We start from the raw sequence: 12,054 nt of genomic DNA, 5'->3' as shown, positions 1-12,054 counted from the left end.
TGAAAATAAAAAAATAAAATAAAACCAATAAAGAAATATACATATGAAAAAGAATAACAACAAAAAAAGGGATCAAAATCCTTCTGTATGAACCCAAGAACTATAATGAAGACCAACGTAAACACTTCACTAAGACAGATTTCAGTTCCACCTAAAGAACTAATGATCAGATCCACCTGAAGACGGAATGAGTCTCCTTAAGGGCTAGTGACTTTCCTATCACCAGCAATGTCAAGCATCCATGAGAACATGGAGGAACACTGTAGAACAGCGGTTCTCAACCTGTGGGTCGTGACCCCTTTGGGGGTTGAAGGACCCTTTCACAGGGGTCGCCTAAGACATAACAGTAGCAAAATTAGTTATGAAGTAGCAAAAAAAATAATTTCATGGTTGGGGGTCACCACAACACGAGGAATTGTATTAAAAGGTCGCGACTTTAGGAAGGTTGAGAACCACTGCTGTAGAAGGATATATGGGTAGATTACAAGCACTGAATGGGTGGCTGGGCTGAGAGACCTTTAAGATAACCCTTTTCCTAACCTAAAAATTTATCTTAACTGTTCATGAATTCTTCTTGGCCCCCCACAATACCCAGTGCCCCAGTGCTATAGCTTTGTTATGGGCCAGCAGCAAGTGGTCAAGCAAACCCTTCCAAATTGCCTTTGAATATGCAAGGTAATGATTCAAGTCCTAAGGCCTGAGCAAAAGCATTGATGGTAGATTAAGCACACATATGTATCTCTTCTTCCTCCCAAAAAAACACTAAAATGAGAGCAAAAGAATTAAAAAGGCAAAAGTAACAAAACAGGATCAATATCCCTTTACAAAAAAAATATTCTAGACCCCAATCAAGTCATTACTACCTCCTGTGGCCTGAGTCCTGCTTACAACAGATCTAAGAACCGGCTCTGAAAAAATGAATTGTTACATTAAGAAAAGAAGTCCACAAGTCCAGATAAGAACCCCAGATTTTCTCACCTTAACGATTTTAATAGGGCTCATGTCCATGCTTTGCTTGGTGTGCCCTCTCAGGAATGGAGGCTCTTCCTCAACCAGTTCGATCTCAAGGTCCTCATCTAAAATTCCCCCCAAAAATAAGAATTAGCCAAAAACAAAAGAGAGTAATGATTATTTTCATCAAAATAACTAATTTCCATAGGCACCAATCTTTTTTGTTGTTGTTGTTAATCCTCATCCAAGGATATTTTTCCATTAATTTTTATTGTACTTATTTATTTATATTTCCTCACTCGAGGACATTTTTCCATTTTTTGTTCAGATAGAGTGGGAGGGAGAGAGAGGGAGAGAGAGAGAGAGAAACATTGATGTGAGAGAGACACATCGACTGGTTGCCTCCCGCACAACCCCGGCCAGGGACTGGGGATCAAACCTGCAACCCAGGTACATGCCCTTGACCAGAATCAAACCCACGACCCTTTGGTCCTCGGGCTGACACTCTAACCACTTGCCAATCTGCCCAAGGCAGTCACCAGCAATCTTTATCAAAGTTGAATCCCACAATCAAAAGGACAGTGATGCAAGTAAAGCCATAACCCAGGTGTCTGTTCTCCCAGCTTTCCAGCCATTTCTAGGGCATTTGTGCTCTAAGCCAAAAACTAATCAAAGCCACTTTCAAAAGAAGTTAAGCCCTGGCCGGTTTTGCTCAGTGGTTAGAGCGTCAGCCTGTGGTCCAGAGAGACCCAGGTTCGGTTCCCACTAGGGGCACATACCAAAAAAAAAATACAAATAAATAAAATAAAATAAAACAAAACACAACTAAACCACCTTGACCAATGGTTCAATTTGCCAACTGTCCTCCCGATCCATTATCCTGCTACATCCCAGTGGCTAGTTACCTTCTTCATCATCCACTTTAGGGAGAATGCCAGTCTCTTCATCAAAATCTGGAAACTCTTCTTTGGAAAGAACATTGGCAGCAATCATCTAGCCGAAGGACAGAAGGCAACATTTGTAACTTGCTAGAATCAAAACTCTTCTTTTGTAAGAGAATTAATACAGAGGTTTTATGTAGAAAACCAAGGTTTTTTTTCTCCTATGACCCAGAATTTCAGAGCTTCAAATATAAATCACATCCCTGGAGGGCAAGATAATATGGTACCCAAAAGCCTGGCTCAAGTGTCTCTTCCCCAAGAAAAGTTATCTGCTAACCCTGCTCCTTCCCTTGATTCTATAGTATTCTGCATACTCCTTAAGTAATATGTAAAGTTTCACAATTTTTGTTATGATTTGTATCCTCCACTGGACTTGGAGTTCCTCAAAGGCAGGAACCATATCTTTGTAGTCCTAGCATCTACATAGTACCTGGGACACCGTGGTCCTAATGTTCACTGACAAATGACAAAAACAAGAACAAAAACTTATATATCATTACCATATGCAACACTAACCTAAAAGCTTTACTACTATTAACTCATTTTATTCATGAGGCCACCACCAGCTGTTTTTACAGAAAAGCACACTGAGGTACAAAGAGGGAGAATAACTTGGCTCAGAATCACACAGCTAGTAAGGGGCCAGAAGTCACCCAGGCCACCATACTCCAGAGCCCACACTCTTAACCACTATGGTACATGCTGAATGGCTATGTGGCCATAAAAGCAAATGGTCCCAACCTGTTTGATCTCCCACTTCTCTGGGTCAGAGATGCGAGTGAGGCGCTTGCGCTCCAGCGAGTCATCCTCTACTTCGGGGGCACTGACGAGGGAGAGGTGGGTGGGTCTGTCTGGATTCCTCATCGAGGTCTCCTCATTGGTCTCCCCAATAAGATTTCGTCGTCGATTTGGGTTTAGATCTTCTCCAGTCTCTTGATCCACATCCTAAGGCACAAAAACAATGAAGCTAGCTCACTTGCAGTCCTCTTGTGTCCTGGGCCATAAGATATGGTAAAAGACTGGATATCTCACCTACCTTCATGCTCAAACTGGTCTTGGTCCCAGTGAAGGACAACACTTTAACCTTGACTCTCTGGCCTTTGCTCACCACATCAGCCACATTAGCCACACGGCCTTCCCGCCGGAGCTCAGAGATGTGCACCAGGCCTTCCCACCGCTTCCTGAAGGAGAGGCAGATACATTTGGGGTACGTTAAATACCTTTTCCCATTAGATTTCCACCCTTGTTGGAACTGAGTAAATGGAAATGGTCTTAAATTTTCCTTAAAGAGGAAAGTACCAAGAAGGTAATCAAACAATAGAACAGCATAGTTTTACCCCCTCCCTCCCAAAGAAAAAAGGGGGGTAAGGGACTACAACAAATTTTCATCTGTCTCAACCAGCAAAAGGGCAGATCTTCTGAAGGTAAAGAATAAATGGCTTGCCCTAGCCAGTTTAGCTCAGCGGCTGGAGCGTCAGCCTGCAGACCAGAGAGTCCCGATTTGATTCCCGCTAGGGGAACATACAAAAAAAAAAGAATAAATGGCTCTGTGAAACTTTAAATATAAAGTCAATTTCTAATAACCTGATATGACTAATTTAAGAATTATTAATCATAGTAACTTTTTAGAAGGTGAAAATCCCCAGTGATAAAAGAAATTTTGCCCATTCCTCGTATGAAAGAAGAGCACCAACCATTACCTTAATCCCTCCAGCTGCACAAAACATCCAAACTGCATGATGCTGGTAACTTTGCCATTGTAAATGTCCCCAATGGCCGGCTCTTCTGGGGGAGGACGGTCCACGTGCTTATCCCGCCATCTGTCCAGATTCCTCTCCCCATATTTGTCTCGGTCCTTCCGGTCCTTAGGGGGACTCTGACTTCTGCTCCTGGACCGGTATCTAGACTTCCCTTTATTCCTCTCCCGAGTCCTGGAACGTGATCGAGAGCGGGATCGGTGTCTCCGCTTGTGGTCTCTATCACGGTCTCGTTCTCTATCACGATCACGGTCACGCTCTCGCTCTCGGTCCCGGCTCCGGCTTCTCTTCTTCTTCTTTATCTTGTCCCTAACAAATCAACAAACACCTGTTTAAAAAAGAAACCAGCCCAATTTCATCTTTGCATCCCCAAGCACCCAGCACAGTGCCATGCACATGGTTAAGTGCCTTCTAAGAGTTAAACTGAATTAGTGCCATTAACTATGCATCCCAGCCCTGGCCTGTGTGGCTCAGGTGGTTGAGCATCGTCCTATGCACTAAAAGGTTCAATTCTGATCAGAACACATGCTTGGTTTCAGGCTCAATCCCTAGTAGGGGGCATGTAGGAGGTAGGCAATCTGTGTTTCTATCTCACATTGATGTTCCTCTCTCTCTCTTCCTCTCCCTCTAAAATCAATAAAAACAGCCCTGGCCGGCTGCTCAGTGGTTAGAGCGTTAGCCTACGGACCAGAGAGTCCCAGGTTCAGTTCCCACTAAGGGCATGCATACCTGGGTTGCAGTCTGTACTCCCCTCCCCCTTGGGGTCGTGTGGGTGGCAACCAGTCGATGTGTCTCACATTAATGTTTCTCTCCCTCTCTCCCTCCCACTCCATCTGAAGATAAATGCAAAAATGTCCTTGGGTGAAAATAAAAAATTTTCAAAAATCAATAAAAACATATTAAAATGTTATAAAAAATAAAGTAAAAAAAAAAAAAAAGAATGCAGTCATAAACATATTCAGCCTCTGAGCCCATACTTCTGAATATCTTAGCATTTGGTACATAAATACTCTTAACAGGGAGCAATAAAAATAGATCCAACAATATGGTAATGGCAGTCTAATTCTGTAAACTAGCCCCAAATTTTGCTTGGCTGATCCACAAAATTCAACTATCAGTATGCTAAACTTCCAAAGGATAGAACAAACCGGTGCTCAGCATCTCTTTGCTTCTCCTGGCCTGCTGCACTGGGCATTAAAGCCTCCAGTTCTCTTAGGACATCCACAGCGACTTTCACATCCTCCTCATCCAGCATGGTCTACAGAGGCAGGGGCCAGCAAAGTTAGGAGGAGAAAGGGCGGGGAGAGGGAGAAAATCAGAAATATTAGAATCTTGCTTCCTGGCGATTGTCATGAGTTTTGGCTCAAAAAAAAAAAACTCTTAAAAATGTATTACAGGTTTGGGCATTTCTTACATCGACATTTACTTGGTACAGTCAGCAGGATTCCAAAGCAGCCCACCCAAAACCACCCTGTGGAACCAGCCCTGGTGCTAGATACAAGCAAGAATCCATTACACCCTATCAGCTCCCTGTTTCACATCAGGTGAACTTGAAGAACTCCCAGGAGACAAAAACTTTAGATACTGTTTACTGAAAAGAACATCAAATAAAAGGACACTCTAACCTAGTTGGAAGCAGTCTTATTAGGCACCTAACAGTGAATGAATATCTACCCTTGTCTCTGACACTTGCTTCTGCCTACAATGAACATCAAAGATTTATCTAGTATATCTAGTTGCTGACCTCAGAGGTGACAGCTATCCCAAGATATGAACAAGGCCTGTATACCTACAAATTTATGTTTAACTCAGAAACCAATTGTTTATCTTTACCTCTCTACTAATGATATTCGTCATATTAAGTTATACTCGTTCTTCAAGTTTATCTACATAGTCTAGTTATGATTACAGTCATGTTTAAGAGAACTATTAATACTTGTTTTTGCTTAGGTAAATGTTACTACATACAAAAAAATGAGACAGATGGCTAAAATCAGATTATGATAGTTTACAAGACAACAATGATCCAGTCTTTTATGTAATAAAGACCATAAGAACAGAATGCCTTCCATTTATCTGCCCTTCCCTTTTGTGGGAAAATTCAGCCTTAATTTACATCCTATAGTTATGCTACTGCTCCATCCTCAATAGTTCACCCTTTCAACAAGACAACGTCGATAATGACTTTCTAGCACGTGAGACCACACTATCCAACCAAATGGTAGGTCATCAAATCAGTCCTTTGGATTGATTTATAACCCAAAAGGGTAATTGTGGACAAAAAAGAGATGTTGTAATAAATTATAAATTCTTTTTTTTTTAAACACTGCTTTTTTATTTTTTTTAATCCTCACCTGAGGACACTTTTCGATATTTTGTTCAGAAAGAATGGGAGGGAGAGAGAGAGAGAGACAGAGAGGGAGAGAGAGAAACATCGACGTGAAAGCAACACATCGAGTGGCTGCCACCCACACGACCCAACCAGGGCCGGGGACAAACCGCAACCGAGGTACGTGCCCCTAGCAGGAACTGAACCAGGGTCTCTCTGGACTGCAGGCCGATGCTTTAACTGCTGAGTAAACCGGCCAGGGCAATGCTAAAATTTTTAAAAAGCAACTCTTTTTTTTTTTTATCCTCACCCAAGGACATTTTTTCCATTTTCTGTTCAGATAGAGTGGGAGGGAGAGCGAGGAAGAGAGAGAAAAAGAGAAACACCGATGTGAAGGGAACACATCGAGTGGCTGCCACCCACACAACCCAACCAGGGCCAGGGCCAAACTGCAACCAAGGTACATGCCCTTAGCGGGAACCGAACCTGGGTCTCTCTGGACCGCAGGTCGAAGCTCTAACCACTGAGCCAAACTGGCCAGGGCAATGCTAAAATTTTTAAAAAGCAATTCTCCCTCTGCACTTCCTTCTCCCCTTTCATCTGATCAACTTTTTTCCATAGTTCTTATCCCTGTCAGCTATCCTCACAAGTAATGGAGCAAAACATCTAATTTTATACATCAGGCACCTGTTTCAGAACATTAAGTTATTTCAATCCTATTTAACATCCCTAATCACTGCTTTCCACAATTCCTAATCTCACTGCCCCTCAAATATCATTGTCTGAACCCTTTAACACTATTCTAATACACTATGTGATCAAGCACTTTCACTCTGAAAAATGTTACAATAAAGGTAAACTTAAAATTAATAATAATAAAAAAATAAGATAAAGTAAAGGGGGCAGGGTCTGGGGAACATGCAATTATAGTAGACATTCTCAAAATGGTATCAGTACCCGAACAGAAGGGTTGTCTGGTTGGCAAAGGACCGGGAAGAGTTCCTTCAGCTTTTCTTTTTCAGTTTTGGGTTTAACAACTGGATCTTGTTTCATTAAAGAGCACGAGAGAGTCCAAAAAAAAAAAAAGATATATTTAATATTCTTAATGATTAATAAAAGAACATCAACATTAATTTGCATCAAACTAAAAACAGAACATGGAACTTTTTTATGTATTACTCATATTTATTACTATAAACATAATTTAATTTTCTAAAAAACACTGATCACAAAACCCTCAAATTATCTGGATATGGAGGGGTGCATCAGTATTCATTTTGTTGGTTATGTCTTATAATTCTCACAATTTTAAATTTGCCTAAAAAATTTTACTAAAACATTTACTTGTTCAGCAGCTGCTACAAGGGAAACAAACACAATATATATATATATTTTAAGTCTCCGTGGCCTAACTCCTACTCACAGGGTTCGCTGACCAGGCTCCAGACCCTCCCGCCGGCCCCTAGGCCCAGTGCAGAGTTCACCCGCCTAGCAGCCAGGCCTGCACGTTCTTAGGGGCCCACTGCAGTCTACTCAATACAGTAGATACCTAACCACTCTCCCTCCCTCCCTCCCCTCCCAAACACAATATTTTTAATGGTTAACAAAAGAACGTCAACACTAGATTTACAACAAACTAAAAACAGAATGCTGACAACCTAAACTATTCTGGAGGCTAAGCTAAGCTAGAAGCTCTGCTCACCTTTACTAGTAGAAGGCTTTACTGGAGGCCGCATGGTCTGTATGAGACGCAGCAAATTACTAATAAGAGAATCCTTTGAAAAGAAACAGAACAAAAATTGTCAGCTCGTGAATCAGTACTTAAAACTACTAAGAAGGGGTGTCATTTAGAGAAGAGTGGCTATTCCTGCTTGCCCCATTTCCCTAGAAAGGTTTTCCACAGGAAATCCAGTTACATCACCACTGCTTAGTGGGGATGAAAATATTACACTTGACTGTCTAACCACTATGCTATACATCTGAAACTGATATAGGATAATACTGAATGTAAGCTGTAATTGAAAAAAAAAACACATTACATTCTTAATGGTGTATTTGATTGGCATGTACAAATTATCTCTTTCTCTACCAAAACCCTCATTAAATCCTATCAAAAGTAAAATTCAACAGTGACAGTAAAATAAAACATGGGTCTCTAGACACACATACCGTGAATTCTGCACCATTTTTTACCAGAGAAGTCTTAAATGTATCAAAGGTGGTATTTTTCTCAGCAAGACTGATGACAAATTCAGCTGCAAATGAGAAGAGGGATTAAAACAAGAATGGAGACTTGAGCAAAAAAGTCCGCTTCAAAAATGTTATAAACAAAACTAATTAGGCTATCCAAAGTCATAAAAACCAAAGACCATGCCCTGGCCAGTTTCGCTCAGTGGTTAGAGCATTGGCCCTCGGACCAAAGAGTTGAGGGTTCAATTCTGGTCAAGGGCATGTACCTCAGGTGTGGTTTGGTCCCCAGCCCTGTTTGGGGTCATGCAGGAGGCAAACAATTGATGTGTCTCTCTCACACTGGTCTCTCTCTCTCTCTCTCTCTCTCTCTCTCTCTCTCTCTCCCTCCCCACCCCTCCCTCCCTCCCTCCCTCCCTCTCTATCTGAAAATAAATGGAAAAATATCCTTGGGTGAGGATTAAAAAAAAACAACCATCCAGAAAGGGTAAAGAAAGGGGATTTAGACTACCAAGATTATTTACGTATGTGCCAGTTAACTTTTAAGTATCTAATTGGCTTTATTGAACGATTCATGAATCAGGCAGCATCCCATCTAGTAAACAGAAAGTTATTCTTGTTCTAGTTCATTTTTTTTCATCTTCACCTGAGGATATGTTTATTAATTTGAGGGAAAGGGAGGGAGAGGGAAAGACAGAGAGAGAAAGAAACATCAGCCCTGGCAGGTTTGGCTCAGCAGTTAGAGCATCAGCCTTTGGTCCAGAGAGACCCAGGTACGGTTCCTGCTAAGGGTGCGTACCTCAGTTGCAGTTTGTCCCCGGCCCTGGTTGGTCGTGCGGGTGGCAGCCACTCGATGGGTCCCTTTCACGTCGATGTTTCTTTCTCTCTCTCTCTCTCTCCCCCCCTCCCTCCCTCCTTCCCTCCCTCCCTCCCTCCCTCCCTCCCACTCTATCTGAACAAAAAATGGAGAAATGTCCTCGGGTAAGGATAAAAAAAAAAGAGAGAGAGAGAAACATTAATCGGTTACCTCCCATATGGTGCGCCCCATCAGGGATCAAACCTGCAAAGTTAGATGTGCCCTGACTAGGAATCAAACCCAAAACCTTTTCTGGTGTACAGACGACACTCTAACCAACTGAGCCACCAGACAAGGCTCTAGTTAATTTTTTTTTTTTTTTTATCCTCACTTGAGGACATTTTTCCACTTTTTTGTTCAGATAGGGTGGGAGGAAGAGAGAGAGAAACATCGATGAGAAAGGGACACATCGAGTGGCTGCCACCCGCACGACCAGCCAGGGCAGGGGACAAACTGCAACCGAGGTGCGTGCCCTTAGCGGGAACCGAACCCGGGTCTCTCTGGACCGCAGGCCAACGCTCTAACCGCTGACAAACCGGCCAGGGCTATAAATGAAAATCTATAACTACAAAATGGCTCACCAGACCTTTGAGTGAATTTAAGGGAGGAAAACTTCACTGTCCCATATCACTGTAATCTCTTCTCATGAAACTACTAGCTAGAGGTAGTAACAATATCTGAAAGCATGAGCCTATGCATACACAAAAACAAGACACGCCCTGGCCAGTTTGGCTCAGCGGTTAGAGCGTCGGCCTGCGGTCCGGAGAGACCGGGGTTCGGTTCCCGCTAAGGGCACGTACTTCGGTTGCAGTTTGTCCCCGGCCCTGGTTGGTCGTGCGGGTGGCAGCCACTCGATGTGTCCCTTCACGTCGATGTTTCTCTCTCTCTCTCTCCCTCCCACTCTATCTGTACAAAAAATGGAAAAATGTCCTCGGGTGAGGATAAAAAAAAAAAACAAGACACATGCATAGGATGCTTTCTACAGTTTCTGGGAAGGCAGACTATATATGAGGGCCAGCAAGCTACTGGATAGTTGATGAAAGACTCATTTGCTCCCCTCCCCCCAATTTTTCTTTGCAAACCTGTCTAGTTCTTGAAATTTCTAACATTAGCGCTATTTACTCATTAAGAGACTTTCAGGAGAGAAGAGCATTTTACCATAGGCTGAGACAATATGCCTCAAACTGTGAGTCCTACAAGAAAATGTGAATGATTTCATTTGGACTTTAATCCTAACAAATAATAACAACAATATGGAAGAGTCCTGGCCAGTTTGGCTCAGCGGTTAAAGCATCAGCCAGTGGACCAAAGGGTCTCAGGTTCGATTTTTGGCCAAGGGCATGTACCTGGGTTACAGGCTAGATCGCCAGGCCCGGCCCAGGTGGTGCGAGAGGCAACCAATCGATGTTTCTCTCTTACATGGATGTTTCTCTCTCTCTCCTTCCCTTCCATTCTATCTAAAAATAAGTAAATAATAATAATGGAGAGCTGAATAGTGAACATCAATTAGTCCTACCATACCATTTCTATGCTGGCATTTGCCTTTACCTTTTTTTATTATTATTATCCTCACCAGAGGACATTTTTGCACTTTATCCTGAGATATAGAGTGAGAGGGAGAGAGAGAGAAACATCGACATGAAAGAGACTCATCAAGTGGCTGCCACCCGCATGACCCAACCAGGGCCGGGGACAAACTGCAACCGAGGTACGTGCCCCTAGCAGGAACCGAACCCAGGTATCTCTGGTGCGCGGGCCGACACTCCAACCGCTGAGCCAAACCGGCCAGGGCCCTTTACCTTTTTGATGACAATAAATGAAAGCCAAATGCCATCAGGCTATAATGAACATAAGTTAATAACAACAGTGCCTATGGTTAAGACTTAACCATCTACTACATGCCAAGCACTATGCTAAGTGCTTCACATGGATTATCCCATGATCTCACAACAACCCTCATAGGAAGGTACTATCTGGGCCAATCTCACAACAACCCTCATAGGAAGGTACTATCTGGGCCAAGACAGGGACCCTCCCCAAGATATCCCACAATGGCATATTGATTACTTTGCATTAAAGTTACTCAACAAGCTGCCGGTGCAAGAGTAATGCCTACCATTATCACCACCACCACCACCACCACCACCACCACCACCACCACCACCATCATGAGGCTGCTGTTGTTGTCAACGCTGTTTAATTATCTGGGGCTGGGTCGGGGGGAGAAGCAAGCAGCGATGGCCGCTCTGGGTTTCTCCGAGAGCCCTGGAAAATGGTTTCTAACAACTTGGCCTGGAGGACTCTCATGCAGAGGCCACGTCCGCAGGTTCCCTGTGCCCAAGTCTCTCTGCCAAGAGACAGACTCATACGAACACACATACTCAGCCCCTCAACCCCATTTTCTCCTTCCGCTTCCCTCGACCCCAAACCCAGAGGCCGCAGGAACTTCCCCGTGCTCACCCAGATCCTTGTCGTTGATCCCCAAGTGATTGTCTAGCTCGGTGCAAACCTTCGACACTAAAGACAGATACTCGAGTTTGGCGAGTTCTTCGGCGGGACCTAGCTCCATCCCGGTTACGGCTCCGGCCAGGGCAACAGCCACCGCCATAGCTACGGCTTCCCCCGCCTCCTGACTGCTGGCCTTCGGAGCTACTTCTGACCCGCTCCAATTTTCACTTCCGGGTCAGCGCACATCCCTTTTGTTTACGGTAAACTAAAAACTCCAGGAACTTCTCGTGACGTAACCGGTTGGACCATAGAGATCAGACAGAAGGTGTTTAAGGAAGGGACGGCCGAGTGGGCTACTCTGCACACCCGCCGGCGCCCTCTACAGGCCAGCGATCTTCTCGGCGGCCCGAAAACATTCACTCTCAGCGCGCTCCCTCTGACGTCGGCAGAGGGCGATCACAGCCTACACAAAGGGCGCCGGAGGAGGGCGCGACCCACTCGCGCCTGCGCCTTAGAAACCTTGAAAAAACCCAAACTCAAGGGAAAAAGGCAAAACTTGCTTTACAACAGATCCCTATATTCTCA

General features: G+C 43.8%; 1 protein-coding gene across 2 annotated transcripts in view; it reads right to left on the bottom strand.

Moving 5' to 3' along the window:
- Positions 1 to 11,676, bottom strand: part of DHX8 (DEAH-box helicase 8) — a 33,360-nt gene extending 21,684 nt beyond the window's left edge. The window contains exons 1-10 of one of the 2 annotated variants that reach the window (XM_036267641.1): positions 11,482 to 11,676; positions 8,148 to 8,233; positions 7,681 to 7,753; positions 6,936 to 7,021; positions 4,798 to 4,907; positions 3,593 to 3,958; positions 2,929 to 3,073; positions 2,634 to 2,837; positions 1,857 to 1,944; positions 979 to 1,076 (exon numbers count right to left, since the gene is read on the bottom strand). In XM_036267641.1, the coding sequence (XP_036123534.1) occupies positions 979 to 1,076; positions 1,857 to 1,944; positions 2,634 to 2,837; positions 2,929 to 3,073; positions 3,593 to 3,958; positions 4,798 to 4,907; positions 6,936 to 7,021; positions 7,681 to 7,753; positions 8,148 to 8,233; positions 11,482 to 11,629 (1,404 nt within the window). In that variant the 5' untranslated portion in view covers positions 11,630 to 11,676. Of the gene's footprint in view, positions 1 to 978; positions 1,077 to 1,856; positions 1,945 to 2,633; positions 2,838 to 2,928; positions 3,074 to 3,592; positions 3,959 to 4,797; positions 4,908 to 6,935; positions 7,022 to 7,680; positions 7,754 to 8,147; positions 8,269 to 11,481 lie in introns of those variants that run through there. The other variant, XM_036267640.1, reaches the window with a different exon arrangement.
- Positions 11,677 to 12,054: the final 378 nt, after the last annotated feature.

Source organism: Molossus molossus, unplaced genomic scaffold (genome assembly GCF_014108415.1).
Source record: "Molossus molossus isolate mMolMol1 unplaced genomic scaffold, mMolMol1.p scaffold_m16_p_19, whole genome shotgun sequence".
Lineage (NCBI taxonomy): Eukaryota > Metazoa > Chordata > Mammalia > Chiroptera > Molossidae > Molossus > Molossus molossus.
The sequence above is the reverse complement of the archived record's forward strand: the minus strand, read 5'-3'. Positions and strand labels throughout refer to the sequence as shown.